The 16,643-nt window shown below is 46.6% G+C and overlaps 1 protein-coding gene across 1 annotated transcript; it reads right to left on the bottom strand.

Annotated features, from left to right (window-relative positions):
• Positions 1-1,938: 1,938 nt before the first annotated feature.
• On the bottom strand, positions 1,939-16,361 carry NRSN1 (neurensin 1). Its single transcript, XM_077353022.1, has 3 exons — positions 16,148-16,361; positions 5,341-5,541; positions 1,939-3,979 (listed from the first exon to the last, which is right to left on the bottom strand). The coding sequence occupies exons 2-3, from the start codon at positions 5,530-5,532 to the stop codon at positions 3,581-3,583; spliced, it is 591 nt and encodes a 196-aa protein (XP_077209137.1). The 5' UTR covers positions 5,533-5,541; positions 16,148-16,361; the 3' UTR covers positions 1,939-3,580.
• Positions 16,362-16,643: the final 282 nt, after the last annotated feature.

The raw sequence follows: 16,643 nt of genomic DNA on the forward strand, positions 1-16,643 counted from the left end.
CCTTAGCATCACCTTCCACCACTCCGACCTCTGGCCAGAGCGATGCAATAAAGAGTGTCCAAAAGAATCTATTGAGGAGGGTGCTGGGACACCCCCTTCAGGGGTGCAGGCAGGGGCAGGTTCTGGCAATGGGGGCAGGGAGGCTGCTGATCAGACATGGCACCTGAAGGAGGAGCAGTCTGATCTGGCCCTTTGGGTGAGCTTTGGGGACATCAGCAGCATGTCCTTTTGAGTTCAGACCAGGAATGTAGAAATCCCTGGAAGAGTTTAAGGAGAGACTGACCCCCCCCCCATCGACTCCACTGGGTCCTATCAGCTCTCAGGGGAGCCCCAGGATTTATGGACATTTTGGGAGCCAGGGGTGAGGATAGTGGGTTGAATGACCATGATAAGCATTTGGTGTAGTGGTTAAAGGCAGCGGCCTGTGATCTGAAGAGCGAGGTCCAATTCCCCAGTACTCAATGTGCGGACAGCTGCAGGACTCTGTTGAACTCCTGTCAGAGCTGTTCTCACAGAGTAATTCTGTCTGAGCTCTCTTAGCCCACCAACCTCTCAGGGTGATTAGCGTGGGGAGAGGAAGAGAAGGCCACTTTGAGACTCCTTTGGGTAGTGAAAAGGAAGATATAAAACCCAGCTAGTCTTCCTATTAGCTGCCCTTTTGGGGGGGCATCTGAAAGGGGGAGCCTGTGATGACAGAGACATGGATTCAGTGCTGAGGCTTGCCTTGGGCAAATGGCTTGACTTTCTGAGCACCAGACATCATGCTGGGCTGCTCAGGCTGTGTGCTTCTGCTGCACTGCTGGCATGTGTGTGGTCACATGGATAGACCTTGCTAGGGTGATGATGTGTCTGTCTAGTTTCTATTGCAAGTCTGAGATGTGGTGTCATTCCTATAGGTATCCAGGTTCTCCCTGGAGGCTGGCATCCCATATGACTCCTGGTTGCTGTGAGATTCTCCGCTCCCCCAACTTGCCAGTAACAAGCATCCCCTCTTCTCTCTCTGCTGTGATGTTTGTTGGGCCTCCATGTTCCCCCTGGAGGCTGGCATCCCTTGAGAATTGTAGAGTGCTCTTGAGATTCCCGCCTCCCCTGCTAGTAATAGGCATCTCCTCCTCTCCAGGGGAACTCAGGTGCGCTGAGTTCTGCTGTGGTGTGATTTCAGTGGATCTCCAGTTCTCATATGGAGGCTGGCCCCCAAGCATTGATGGTGTACCCAGCCACAGCTCCCCCCTGCAGCTCTGGCCTGCATCCCTTTTCTCCTATGGAGCAAGACTAAAACAGAGAATCGTTTCCTCATAACTGGATAGAATTGGGCCAGATGTGGACACCCTCTTTGAGTGCCCCTAGAATTAGACCCCCTGGTCCAATCTTCTTGAAACTTGTGGAGGGGGGGGGATTTAGAGAAGAGGGTCCTGAAGCTACACCAAAAGTTTGGAGCCTCTAACTCAACCTGCCCCCAGGCCAGACAGAAAGTGAAAATTGCTATTGACTTCAGTGGCACTTTTGACTTTAATGGCCGAAACATTTTGGAAAGGTCCAAAACCTTTTGTGTGTGTGTGCACACATGCCTAATCCACATGGCTTAGCTATTCCTCATAGCCATGATGCAGAGTTGAACAACATTCAAGCTAGCCACGGGTATGCTATACATGGCTGCCACCATCTTGGACATGACTGCATGTCCTCGGGTTAGACAAGTTGAGTAGCATTCGGGTGGCCGCTGCCATGATGCCTGGGGGTGCTGCTCTTTTGGGACTTGGCCAAGGCAAAGTTTGTGGAAATGAAAGCCTGGACTCGTTGAAAGGAAATTCGGGCTGAATGGTGCAACTGCAGCAGGGGAGCCAATTTCTCCTCGAGCTTCCCAACCAATGCACACAACTGTCCAGGTCACTGAGGCGCCTTGATATTGTGAAAGAACAAAGTTGCCCACAGACAAGCTGGTTCTTATATCTTTATTTAATCCATTTCCCCAAAATAGACAGAATTATAAGGTGGGCACATGTTGTGAAAGGATACAAAGTACACATCTCTTTACACAGAGCTGGTTTTCAATCCATAGATTAAAGGGATGGGATAATGGTGTCTTTTGAGGCAGGGATTATTGATAACGTTTGTGTAAGGACAGATCCACAGGTAAGCATCAACACAGCTATAATCTGATGCGGGAGGGCTTTCACTTTCGTCTAGAAAAATAGAGGTAACTTTTATCATTTCATTTTCAGGTCAGGCAATTCAATGTAGAGAAAGCAGAAGATCTCACAGGGAGAAAACAATGGCAAGATTCAAGCAGGGACAGTCCCTGCTGAAGTTAATGGGAGCGGTGAGGGTGTGACCGTGGAGTAGGACTGGGGAACATGTCCTGTGGACCATTCCTAAAACGGTCAAAGATTTTGTATTTCCCAAGCCTGGGAGGTTTTTGTGGACATGGGAGTGGAGATTCTCTCTCCAGCAGTTTCACTGTATGGAGGCTCATTGAAGTGAATGAATGCTTCTTCCACTGATGTGAATGCAGGGAGGATGAAGACCCTGTGCGCACACATGTGTTTAATGCACACCTCACAGTGTGCACAGAGCAGCAGATTGAGCTTTCAAGCTCTTATCCTGGTGCAAAATGGGCTTTGTGTCTAGCGAAATTTTCAAGAATGGCCCACACTCTATTCCTAATGATGATTAAAGATCGGAACAGTTGCTGGGGTCATTGGTTATTCGTGGCCTTGTCCCAAAATTTAAAAAGCAGCACATGTTTTTGACAATCGCATTGGCCACTGCCGTTAAATCGGAAGGGAAAATAAGATTCGTAGGCTGAGACGGTTCGCTGTTTCTCACCGTAGCTTAATACGAGGGTGACATCTATGTAATGCTGCTGGGCTGCTCAGAATCCAGATAACAGAAAAGACTGGCTTCCTTTGCAAAGAGGTGGAGGAGATCAGCCTTCTGCAGCAAGACTGGGGAATGATGGGACATGAAGGGGATGCTCTACCTTTTGTACTCTGAAAAGTGCGGGGGCTGCAGTCCTGGTTGTGCATGTCTGGCTTGGTGTTTCTTTTATGTATCTCCCGCAGCAACTTGAACTGCTGAACAGATAGGTTGCACATCAGTGCACGGTGCTGGTTACCTCTTCAGCAGCACGGTGGAAACAGCAATAGGGAACCCCTCTCTGCTTGCACCGTTCCCTGACAAACGTGCACATAACTCTTCCCCAAAAGTGTGGATGTTAATTTTGATCAGAGTGCCTTTTAAGCTGTCCGTAGTAAAACTGGGACAAACGTTACTGGGGAATGAACAGCCCAAAGGAAACGGTTGTGTTTTGCGAGGTCTTGTGGGCCATAAGGATTCAGTGGACCTGAAGAAAAATCCACCCTGCTCACACAGTTTCAAGCATTTTAATGCTTCTGTTCAAGCCAGGAAGGGCTGAACTTTTGCTTTCCAGCAACCTCAGGAATCTTACTGGATTCCGTTTTCAGTCTCCTTCTATCCCTGCTAGGTGTAGAGCGCTGTGATGCTACATTGTGAACACAGATCAGTCAGAGCTGACCTTTTCAAATTCATGGGAAGTTTAAGCTGGGGGGAGAGGAAACAATCAGGTTTCAGATAATGGCTGGACATTTTGAATTTTGGACAGAGTGACAGGTATCTTGGATTCTCCAGGCGCTGGGGCTTTTGTGACTGGGGGCATGTGGGCTTTCATGTCTGCTATTCGCTCTTTAAATTTCTGTTGTAGGTACTTTTCTTCTTTGGAGTAGCTTTTGGCAAATGCCGACATCAACAGGCACGCTGCCATGGCGGTCCCTCCAATGCAAAACAAAACTGCTCCTGCCAACTTACACACGTCAAGGGCTTGGTTAAACTGAACGGCATGTGTATCCACCACTACAAAACTTTCCACACCCAGGGCTTCAATTCTGGGGGGCACCAGAAAACCTACTATGAGAACAATGATCCCTATCAGCATAAACACTGTCCCGGAGATGAGTCCGACCTAGAAAGAAAGAAATTTGGGCAATCAACAAAGCGGCTCGAGTCATTTCCTACAAGTTACTAAATAGATACAACATTTCACTGAAATCTGTCCTCATCCCATTCATTAAGCGTAAATGCTAGGCATGCCTTAAGGCAACCATCTAACTGAATTACAGTGGGCAGATGGGTTTTCACACGTCTGCTGTGTTCGTAACCATTGATGAGGGTGCCATATAGAGGATGGAGCAGAGTTGTTTTCTCTTGCCCCAGAGGGACAGACCAGAATGAATGGGATGAAATTATTTCAAAAGAAATTCCATCTAAACATCCGGAAGAAGTTCCTGACAGTTAGAGCGATTTCTCAGTGGAACAGGCTTCCTCGGGAGGTGGTGAGTTCTCCATCTTTGGAAATTTTTAAACAGAGGCTAGATAGCCATCTGATGGAGAGGCTGATTCTGTGAAGGCAAAGGGGTGGCAGTAGATGAGCAATTGGGATGTGAGTGTCCTGCATACTGCAGGGGGTTGGACTAGATGACCCATGAGGTCCCTTCCAACTCTATGATTCTATAAGATGCCGAAACAGAATACAGCTTTCAAGCTGAGACAGGATGCAGTCATTTATATATTTATTATATTTATATACCGCCCTCCCTGAAGGCTCATTAAGGTCTCCTTAAAAGTAGGTCCCACTTCATTCAATAGGGCTTACTCCCAGGAAAGAAGATTCAGGTCGATATTCATGTTGGCCTGAAGCAATAATACAAGTTTGAGTCCAGTGGCACCATGAAGCAATGGCAACATAAGAGCCGTTTTTTATATCCTGCTTTTCACTAACCAAAGGAGTCTCAAAGTGGCTTACAAACACTTTCCCCTTCGTCTGCCCACAACAGACACCCTGTAAGGTAGGTGGGCTGAGAAAGCTCAAATAGAACTGATCTACAAGAACAGCTCAAAGAGAACTGGGACCCAGCTGGCTGCATGTATAAGAGTGGGGAATCAAACCCAGTTCTCCAGATTAGAGCCCGCCACTCTTTAACCACTACACTCTGCTCTTTAACCACGATGCCAATGAAGTTTAATTCTGTGTATGAGCTTTCATGTGCATGCACACTGCTGAAGAAGCTTAGACCCAGAATTAAACTTCTTGGTCTTAAAGGTGCCCCTGGACTCATGCCAGGAACTGTGGTCTGGGCCTTACAACCTGTGACCAAATGTGGCTCGCTAAACACATATGATCATCTGCTAAGAACTTTTGTTTTTAATGTCAGCCGAGCCCATGAAAAAAAAAAGAGAGCTGGTCCGACAACATAGAATCAATGGGCTTTGTTCACCGTTTGGGGCCGTAAGTTCAGTTATCCAACAATTGTTGCATGGCCATACCTTCCAGAATGCAGAGCTCCACCGGCTGGGTGATCTCTGGATCTGAAAATCATCCTCGTGCTCCCAAATGGATGCTGTGCAGTCCTCATAAAACTGGTGCAGGTAAGAGCGAACTCCATAGCGCTGGTAGTTGTTCTCTGTGGTACCTGGTTGTGCCTCATTGGATGCACAGATGTCAGCATAAGCACTCATCCTTCCCACCTGCGCCCAGGCACAAAAAAGGAAAAGACATTTGGAAGTAAAGCTGGCCTCCGGTTAGAGAAGAGATCCCAAGTAGGTAGTCACCCAATGAAAGATATTATCTTACTTTGCTAAAAGGTAAAGGTAAATGTATCCCCTGTGCAAGCACTGAGTCATGTCTGACCCTTGGGGTGACGCACTCCAGTGTTTTCATGGCAGACTCAATACGGGGTGGTTTGCCAGTGCCTTCCCCAGTCATTACCATTTACCCCCCAGCAAGCTGGGTACTCATTTTATCGACCCCGGAAGGATGGAAGGCTGAGTCAGCCTTGAGCCGGCTGCTGGGATTGAACTCCCAACCTCAAGGGCAAAGCTTTCAGACTGCATGCCTGCTGCCTTGCTAGTTGGTGCTTAACAAGGCACTATGATAAAAATGCCACGTGCACATTCCAATTTAAATGTCCAAATAGTTCCTTTAGCTCTGAATATGCTTGTTCCCTCTCGGGTCAATATAATTTGACAATGGCTCAAAACGTTGAAGAACATCCAGGGATATTTACAAATGAATCTTATAAAGTTTCAAACACTGTACTTGAGAAGAACATAAGAAAATGATGGTGGATCAGACCCACAGTATCTAGACACTTCCATTGAGCTGTCTACTGCAACCCCAAGGTCTTTCTTTCTCAGTCTCAGCAAGTTCAGACCCCACTAGCATATATTTTAACCTGATATTTATTTATTCCAGGGTATGTCACCTTACACTCATCTAATAAGACCTCATAACAATACATATTGAAAGTTATTGTTTGAATTCTGGGTCAGATATAAAAAGTCATGTTAGTAGGAAAAAATTTGGCTATGGTCCCATCTAATGGTCTATTGCTCCAGCAAGGAAAGTCAATTTTCAGTGACAGAACACATGTGGGGGGAGGCAGGTTGACATGACCATATATGATCTCATCACCTAATAAATTAAAAAATACATATTTAAAAATTAACACCCACCCATTCAGAAAACTCTTCCAGGGCAATCATGAAGCCCAAGGGTTTCATGAAACCTTGGTTGAGAAAGCTTGCTCTTATGTCTACAAATCAGAGCCCCTAACCGTCTTGAAAGGCTGAACTAGCTCATTAACTGGCAGTTGAAATAAGACACTGTTTTGACAAGCCTACATGCTCTGCTGCAAATGTCACTCGGAAGCAGCATTGCTTGGAACTGTTGTAGTTAAAATGCAACGGATTTATTAGAATAGCTTTGCCTCCAAGCTATTTTTGCGATGCTTCTCCTGCATCGATTGACCTTCCTTCCTGTTTTGCATTTGGTATGGCTGTATGAATAAGCAAGCATGAGTAAGAGCAGCATCGGCATTGGAAACATTTACCTGGCTTCCTAAAAATAGCATCTGCACTCCTTTTAATAGACCTCATTGATTCTACTGCAAGGTCTTGTCTCTTCGACTCTGTTCCTAAATTTAATTTCCTACTGCTGGTTGTACATCCGGCCTCTTTCCCATTCAGGGATTACAGCAGCCAGCTACAAAATCCCTGCCCTGCATATATGGATGGAGAAGAACTCCAACTTTTTCATTTAAATGATACACAAACCAGAAAGAGATTGCCATAAAATGAAAGAGCCAAGGACATAGCAGCTGCTGATATTACTATCACTATGACAACAGTCCCCAAATCCCTTGGACTACTTTCTATCAAGGTTTTGGGTGAAGGTGCATTCTGTTCCTGCCTGCTGTGAGTGGTAATTTATTCCTACTACCTTAGGAATGACAGTGCCCAATGAAATCCTATCTTTCTGCTCATGACTATCTTTTCTTTGTGGGCAATCCAGAAGTTCAACTCTCCCAAAGGCCTGAAATAACAAAGAGTTGTCCTCTCTGGGCAGAAAGAAACTGCAGGTTGTTTGATGTTCAACAGCCCCCAGTGTATCATTCTAAAGATGAGAGTGAAAATTCACAGCAGCATCATGCCATGGCCCTTTCTCTTAACAGGCTACCAGCTGTAGAGGCAGGCCATTTATGATGTGACACAAGTCATTTAGAATGTGCCAATCAGAAGATGTGGCTAACAGGGGCAAGACGTGCTGCACCAGTCCATTTGATGACCCATGACATGGTGCCACATCGACAGCCCAATTTATATCTATGGTGGTGTGAAGAGAGAAGACAAGGTTATTCCAACAAGAAGACAAGACTGTTCCATTTGTTTTGAGATGATGTAGTCACTCCCCCACAGTGGTTTTTGGCTATGCTCCAATTGAGCATCAGTATGAACCTCTGGTCTTTGTTCATTGGCAATGGCCACTGTGGTGTAGCTATACTGCACAAAATGGCTATCTACACATAACTGAGAATGGAGAACATTGGGTTGAGGCATGACTCATGCTTCATCCAAGAGGCTTTCAGCTGCAGAGGAGCTGTTTTAATCAGTTGTTTATGCACAATGAACTGATGTGAATAAGCTGGGAGACTGGTCAGAGCTTTGCTGGCTCTTCGGTGTTATAACAGCCTTTACTGCTGAAGAGACATCCCTGTCTCTACAACCGTGAGATCTACTGCAGGAGGATTGGCTGGATCTCATGGTATACCAGTCCCTCCGTGAAATAAATTAGCACTGGATTCGAACTTTGTTTGGTGATTCTTGTATTTGTATGCTAATTTATGGCCATTCATAGATCTCATCCATCATCTTAATTCAATCTCAGCTATCATTACCCAGTTTGCTTATGCATCCTGCCTCTAACTAGCGATTCCTGGCCAAAAAAGCAATACAATACTATGGTGCTGAATCTGAGGAAGCTTGCTTGCACATGAATGCTTATGCCTTGAATAAAGCTTTGTTGGCCTTCGTTAGACTCAAACTTTGTTCTGCTGCTTTGGACCAACATGGCTATCCACCAGAAACTAATCCAATACAAGTATTTGGTTAGGCTCCTTCAGGATGCTGCTGTCCCTATGTTTGACTGCGTTTGTGAGACAGACCAATAATGGAGATCTTAAGAGTAGGAAGGACAGTTGGAATATCATTAGAAGATTATTATTAACAACAATAACTTTATTCTTGTATTTCACCATTCTTGGTAGGCTTGGGGTGGGTAAGAACAGGATTCAAGGCAACTGCATCCCCCCCCCCCACCCCTGCGCCAAAACTGGGGAGCCAACAATGAATTCAGAAAGTCACATTTTCCTAATTCGCATCCAGTCTCTTGCCCTTTCTTTCTTGTTGGGACATTTTGTGTTGGTCATCTAGTTTAATCCAGTTTTCCCCTCCTCTGTGTTGACTGTCAGAGGTATGAGGATCCAACAGCTCATTGCCACTGCTTATATCTCCCAACCCAATGCCAGCTATGATGTCTAGTCATACATAGCAACAAGCACCACCAGCTGAACAGAGAGCTGGAGAGTGGGAATCCCTGAACTGCTGGTGAGCATCTGTTGGGTTGCTTAAGCGGCAACTGACTGTTTCACATCGGATGAAAGGCTGGCAACCCAGTATGGGCCAGTGATGTCAATCAGCCATGTCAGTGTGCACAGCTGTATGCACAACTATGCATAGCTGCATTGTTCTGGGCCTTTCCCTGATGCCTCTGATAAGAGTGTGAGCCACACCTCTTCCCTCTTAATGGCAGTGGCTTTTTACCGCTTTCGGCATCACTTTGCTGGCTACAGAAGAATGTTCAGATGGATATCAACTTTCCCTGTTGTTGGAGGTAAAACTCCCAATGCAAGAAGCTAGGCACACCCACACAGTCTTGCATTTACAGTTCTCTCCACCCCCACCCCCCATTGGAACCTGTATACACACCTGCTTGTTTTGGTATATACACATGAATGCATGGAGCTACCTTGAACTGAATCATACCCTTAGTCTGCAGCAGTGGTTCTCAACCTTCCTAATACCACGACCCTTTAATACAGTTCCTCATGTTTTGGTGACCCCAAACCATAAAATTATGCAAGTGTTCTTTCACAGAAATTAAACCAAAACTGACCAATGGCGTGAAGATCCATTGTTCATGATTGTATATAAATTGTTTTTTCCCCAGGGTGTCTCAGTTCAGTTCTGCCTCTTGTCCCACCATGCCAATCTTGTGCTTTTCCACTGCTCCAGACAGAAGAATGCTCTATCTCGATCTACCATGCAAGGCTGTTGTGTGTGGATGGTACCCCCTCAGCCAAGCCGCTTGCCCTGCCGCGACCCCTGTGAAACAGTCATTCGACCCCCAAAGGTGTCCCGACCCCAAGGTTGAGAACCACTGGTCTACGGGGATTAGTATTGTCTACTCGGTCGGCCAGTAGCCCTACTGAGTGTCAGGCAGAGATCTTTCACATCACCCAGTATCTGTCTTAGCTGGAGATGCTGGGAATGGAACGTCACACCATCTGCATGCCAGGCAGATACTCTACCACTGAGCCATGGCTGTTCCCCACGCATACAGTTCTGTGGAAATACTATGGTCAGAAATAGAGGATAGGCCAGCAGAATTCCTCCCAAGGATTTCACCCATCCCCAGGGTTAGTGTTTATCATTTTTACGGGCTACCAGAAACATCTAAAAACTGCTTTCCACCCAAAACACATTCCCTCACAATATCCTGGATATGGTGAGGAATGTTGGGAAGATCATGGTGAGTAATGTGACGAGACCTGGGAGCAATGATGCCAGTTGCTGTTTTAGATAGTTGAACTCAGCCTTTCTCACCATTGAGAAACCCCTGAAACATTCTTCAGGCTTCAAGGAACTCCAGAAGTGGAGTGATCGTGCAGAATATGGTTGGGGAGCATAGCCGTGTAAATGCTCATCCTAGGGCCTGTCCCCTTCCCACACCCTCCAGGCCCATCACTGGCCATTTTAGGAGGGGTTGGTGGGTCAACATGACCATATATGGTTATATCACTTGATAAATGTTTAAACATTTTAAAAAGTAATTAACTACTACCGATTCAGGAAACTCTTCCAGTGCCATCAAGAAACTCCAGGGTTTCATGAAACCCTGGTTTAATTGATTATTTGTGGGTTTTTTGTATGTTTTAACAGTTGTACACTGCCTCAAGATGGCTGGGCTGAGAAAAGCAGTCTTCTAAATCTAATCTAATAAGCTTTTCAGGCTTCCATAATTGCACACTGGCCCCCATTAGCGAGTCCATTACAATCATATTGTTAAAAATGTGTTTCTTGTATGCTTTGGGACCAACAGTACAAGATTTGTTGGCAACAAGCCACACTGGCAATTTTAGCGGAAGAATATCAGTGAGCTGCAAGAGGAAATATGGGAAAATAAGCCATCCGTTGGCATTTGTCTTCATGAGGCAAGAAGTAAATAGACATGAGGATATTTGCATGTGAGAGATTATTTTGCTTCTTAGTGGATAGAAAGAAAATCCCTAAAACTGCCTAAGGGGAAACAGTAAATTGTTTTTATTGTATGAGATTTAACTGGTACTGAAGCATTGTTCAGTTCCCATTGAAACTTTTCAGAGTAGAACAGCTAGATTTGTGTAATGAGCATGGTCATCACGAAGAAAAGAGAATGTACAATCAGATCTTTGGAACGTGCAGCTGCATAGTGGGTAATCCCATAGCAACTTCTGTTACCATGGCAAAGGATGCCCTCTGTGGTTTTGCTCTGCATTATTATACCACCAGTGATACAGTCGCAGGTGTGGCTGCATTTGTGAACAGAGATAGTAAGTGTTGAGAATATCAAAGGAGAGTATACTGATTTCACCTTTAGAGTTATTTCTTGGGTTTTAAATTGGTCATTGAGATGGTTTAGTAATTGCTAATTAGCCCAAGGGATAGTCATTTGACAGCAAACCAAAAGGTTTTGGTTAGCCTTTAAGACCAGCAGCTTTACTAGAGTATAAGATTTTGTGAACAGCTTACGTTAAAAATCAGTTCATCTTTAAAGAACCACATGATTCCTTTTTGTGGAAGAGAAGGAATCACACTCTCAATCCACTCAGAAAAAACAGGGGAAAAGTTTTTAATCTGTTCATGTAATGCTGAACAATGGCTGCAAAATGTTGATCAAAAACCTGCACAGTGGGGTCATGTGCAGAGAAGGGGGACTTCCCTCCAAACTTGGGGTAATTTGCAGGAAAATCTTCAAAGTAAAATTTGAGTAGGGTTTAAAAACTCCACCCCCAGAATGGGTGCTAAAATATTGTGAAAACTCTGCCCCCATTTTGGGGCTGCCTAGCAATCCCCATAAATGTGAAACAACTGCCATGGAGACAGAAAACATGGGGGCAGAAAGCAGAGGAGTGGGGGAAGAGGAAGGGGAAGAGATGGTGAGAGAACATCAGCATAATTAGAGAAAGGTTCTAATGAGGGAGGGGGCACCAACAAGCAGGACCAGAGCGGGAGGAGGCAGCAACAGAACCAAAGCTGGGGGAGAAGAACATGGTGGTGAATCTTCCCCCCTGACCAACTGGGTAACAGGAGTGGTGGTGGGGGCAGGAATCCTGCCCTGGGATCTTTTCCTCCAGCTGTCTTGTCACCACTCTCAGCCTAATGATGGGGAGGGAGGAAGGAAAGCATATTCTAATCCCCCTTTAACAGGTTGATGGTGGCAGAAAAGGAATGGCATCACCAAGTGCCCAAGACAATGTTTCTGCTTCTAGTCTGCCTCCCTCCATTTTTTATTGGTCAAAAGGCTAGGAGGAAGGGAAAGGAGGACAGATGGTCGCAAGGAGAGGAGAACATGGGAAAAGGCAGGGGAGGGAGAAAGTGGGCAGGAAGAGAGAGAAAATAAGAAATGCAATAGAGGTCGAGCAGGAGAGCAGGTTTTTTTTTGGGGGGGGTGGATTTCTGCCCCCCCCCACAGGTTCCCAGCATGTACCCTCTTAAACAGATGTTATGCACTTTATAATCAAGGAGATTATTTCCAGCTCATGCAAATTAAAACTCTCAGCCATAATTTTAGTGCATACTAAATAGAATTATCCAGAGCCATCTTAAACAACCATGGTAGTAAAAAGAAATGGAATCTTCCCATGGATTGTAATAGGTTGTGAGACCTACTGATAATGGGAAACCTATTTTCTAAGTGGAAAGTTTCTTACAGCAGTCATTTTGTTCTCACAGAACTGGGCAGGGGGGGGGGACGTGGAATGAAAGATCCTGGATCTCTTCTGTATGGAGGACTGAAACACGAGTGGCTACCTGCTTGTAGATATGGGATGGCAAACCTCATGTTTGCATTCCTCCTCATGGGAGACCCCTCCTGCATTTTTCCTCTGTCCACTTACAGGTTTCTGCCTCCTGACCAGGCTGCAAGGGAAAGCAAAATGAACTTCTTCCCTGACTACTTGGCTTGTCAATCACCACAAGCCACCAATCACAGCACAGCAGTTCTCTCATGGACTAAAACTGTCCCCAAGCCCCAAAATTATATATTTTTTAAAAGGCACTTCTACATTGCTATGTGGTAATGCCACGACACAGATGAATTTTTAATAAAAAAGTAACACTTCCATGTTGCTATGGAGAAATACCAGAATGATACAGCATTCCCCCCCCCCTTGGGATTTGTGGTATTCTGGACTCTATTTATGACTGGGTAGATTTGTGAAGAATTGGAAATGGTTGGAGCTCAAAGGGTGCTTATGTGTGAATGGCAGGCTTTAAAACAAGGAGCATGCATGCCTGGATGATTGAGAGAAGGCTGCTTGATCACCAACCCCTCTTTCCCCTTTCATTCCCCACCTCCAACAAACACAAATGGGACTGTGTTTTGCCTGCCTGATCCCAAAAAGACCATGGGCACTTTAGCGAAGATTTTATTTTACCTTTGACAATGTGACTTTGTGGTTGCACTGCAATGTGGACCACAGCATTTTTAAAAGACACTTGGAGCAGGCAATTGAGGGGGGAGGGGGGTGCAAGGTGGGACAATGCTACAGAGACTATCATGCCTTCCCCCCCTCCATATGTGCTTGCCTCTGGTTGGTCACTGGTTGCTCACTATTGGGATGCGAGATAAAAAGTGGCAAATCCACTTTTTGTGTTTTCCTTCATCCTGAGGCAGTTCTGGGCAAAATTCAAGCCAGCCCCTGGACAGCCTCAGGATGCAGGTGACATCATGAGGAGGGGGCTCTAAAACCCACCAGCAACCAGAGGCTGTCTAGGGGCAGATTCCTTGTGCGGAAGCAGTCCTGGAATGGGTAGATCAGCCTGTTGTTTCAAAGCATCTAAAAAAAATGCAAAGGTTGAAAGTTCAAAACTATTCAAAATCAAGCCTGTAAAACATGTATTTTTATCAAATGCGTATTCTGTCTTGGGAAGACATTATAAAAATGGTTAAAATATTGTTTCCAATCATACATTTCCTCAGAACTTTCTTAACAAGCACTTTTATAGACTAATGAAAAGAAGTATTTCTCCCAGTTTTTGAAAATTAAACAATTACGGGTTGTATCCCTGGAGAGTGGAACACACCACATGGAAAAAAACTTCTCAAAGAAAATAATTTCCAAAATGGCAGAGCAACTGTGCAAACATAATTGCACAGAAAAGATTAGCCTTGTCACTGTTTGCAGCTCTCAAACAATGGTCACAAAAGTGTTCCAGCACTTCTAGCCTGTGTGCTGTAGGGGTCCAGAGTGGCAGACTGTAATCTGGAAAACCAGGTTTGATGCCCCCCTCCTCCACATGCAGCCAGCTGGGTGACCTTGGGCCAGTCTCAGTTCTCTCTGATCTCTCTCACCCCCACCTACCTCACAGGGTGTCTGTTGTGGAGAGAGGAAGGGAAGATGATTGTAAGCTACATTGTGACTTATGGTGGAGAAAAATAAGGTAATTCCTTTGTCAGGTCTAGATTTGGTCAATTCCTGTGTGGGCTTCTTCCTGGGAAACCTTTGTAACCTTGACCACTATGATAGAAGACAGGTGGTATATAAATATGATCAGTGTCATCTGTGATATCACATGCCTATTGGTACCTGAGATGAATGCTTGTGCCACTGTATTTGCACAGGATTCACAGATGTCCTAGCAGAGATTAGGCATTTCCCTAGCGTCAGTGTATCATATGTTATTCAGAGGGGAAAGTGCAATGGATCCCATAATGATAGCATGTCCTTTGATCTTCCGCAAGACATTCATTGTCCTAATCTAGACAAGGCCTAATTAATCTATTGCTATGAATGCAACAGATGTACACTGTTCAGGCATCCTCTTCAACAAGAGCTCTAGGCTCCGGGGAACACCTGTTCACATGATTTTGCAAAACCGCTTGACTTTGAGTTGTAACATTTATTTATTTGTTTCCAAACCAATGGGAATCAACCTGGATAGCCCAGGCAAGCCGATCCTGCCAGATCTGAGAACCTAGGCAGGGTTGGCCTTGGCTGGCACTCGGAAGGGCGATCTCCAAGGAATCCCAGGGTTGCAACATGGAGACAGGCAGTAGGAGGGAGGCAATGGCAAACCACGCTCAAACTTCTCTTGCCTGGCAGCCAATCTTAGGTACTCCTGGCTATATTACACACATGAAGAATAATAACCCCTGAGAAAAGAACACATTCAACTCCATATACCTTTCTCTTCTCCTTCACTGATGCCCTTTAATGTTTTTTTTAAACATGAAGAAGGAAATGGGCAGGCATCTGCATTTCCTAGCCAAGGCACTTAAAACGCATCCATTAAATTGTCAACACAAGCCTTTCTTTTTAGATAAGCAGGGGAGCAAAAACTCAGCTTTGATCCCATAAGTGGCAGCCTTGAATGACTAAAGACTCAAGGTGTGTGTGTGGGGGAGGGATTAGGGTTGGTAATCCTGCAGGTTTATGAGGCAGAAGGAAACGAATTATTTCCTTTGAGGAAGGTTAGAGGAGGGGCAAGAAACGCGAAGCAAGACTCGAACATGGGCGAGTTGCCCGGACGCGTTCGCCGGCCCATGTCTGCCACAGCCTCCCCCGGCTTCGGCGAGTGCGCTGTCCATGGTGCTGAACCCCAGCTGCGAAAGAATGAGCTATCATCCCAGGACCTCGGCTCTAGCTTTCCATCCAATTAAGCCCTCGCTTTCAATTATTAAAAGAAAGCCATATTTAAGGAAACACGCCCTTTCCGTCTCTCCCCCCTCCCCAAATGTTCCCTGCGCCTTCTCCTTTCGCCCCTTCGGGTCCCCTTTCCCCTGCGACGGGAGGCGGCCGCGGCGTTTCAGCAGCCAAAACGTCTGCCCGTCCTCGCTTTCGGTCCAAGCAGCATGTCCTCGGGAGGCCAGGAAGGGCGATTTGGAAATGAAACCCCCCATCTCAGAAAACGTTTCTCTTCTCCTCCTCCCGCGGATTAAAAATGCCGCGCAAGTTGTCAACGCCGAGGCACTCTCCTCTAAGCGCCTGCATCCCCCCCCCCCCGCCCCGCGCCGAAACTGCTAGGCTCGAGTTCTTATTACAGGTAGTCCAACGCAAGCCGACAGCCAAGTAGGGACGGAGCCTGCCCCTGCGCCTTCCCCTCCTGGACAGCGCCGTCCTAGCCCGAGGCGCTCGGCACGGGGCTGAAAGTGGCGCGGCTGGGAACACAGCTTAAAAAAAAATAAAATAAAGCAATTCAATGTTAAAAATCTGCAGCGGCGAACCGAGGGCAGTTTGGGAACGGGCCGCTTTACCTGATCTGCCTCCTGTCCCTTCCTTGCCGGGTGAGCAAATGCAGCCGGGTTAGCTGCAGATCTCTCGCTCGGGTCCCATCTCTGCTCTGCGCCGCTCCCGCTTCAGACGCCACGTCTTATTTACACCCCGGGAGCCGGGCTCGACCCGTGCGCGCGCACCGAGAGCCGCTGCCGGGCGCTGCGACGGAGGAGGGGCCGCGCTCGCCTCGCCCGCGCTCCTCGGAAGGCCGCGCCTGGCTGCCGGCAAGGGCGAGGCGAAGGCGGCGGGGAGCCCCACTCCCCTTGGCGACTTGCCAGCCGGGCTGGGGGACGGTGGGGGCCTCCTGCCTGGCCCCCATTATCCCCTGCACTCCTCTGGAGAGCCCCAGGGCTCCGCGCAGTGGGGCTCACGGTGTGCCCATGCCAAGAGGCTGTTTGCCCTCCAGAGGCAGGGGCGACTGTAGGAAGACGATGGCAGAACCAGGACCAGCTTGGGGAAGTGATTAAAGAGCAGCGG

Source organism: Paroedura picta, chromosome 9, assembly GCF_049243985.1.
Source record: "Paroedura picta isolate Pp20150507F chromosome 9, Ppicta_v3.0, whole genome shotgun sequence".
Taxonomy (NCBI): Eukaryota; Metazoa; Chordata; class Lepidosauria; order Squamata; family Gekkonidae; genus Paroedura; species Paroedura picta.

What these genes read in the sequence shown, in the direction of transcription:
- NRSN1 (XM_077353022.1), bottom strand. Translation starts at nt 5,532, where the DNA reads ATGAGTGCTTATGCTGACATCTGTGCATCCAATGAGGCACAACCAGGT. An exon ending in GGAGCTCTGCATTCTGGAAG is followed by an intron (nt 3,980 to 5,340) that starts GTATGGCCATGC and finishes CTTTCTTTCTAG; the next exon opens with GTCGGACTCATCTCCGGGAC.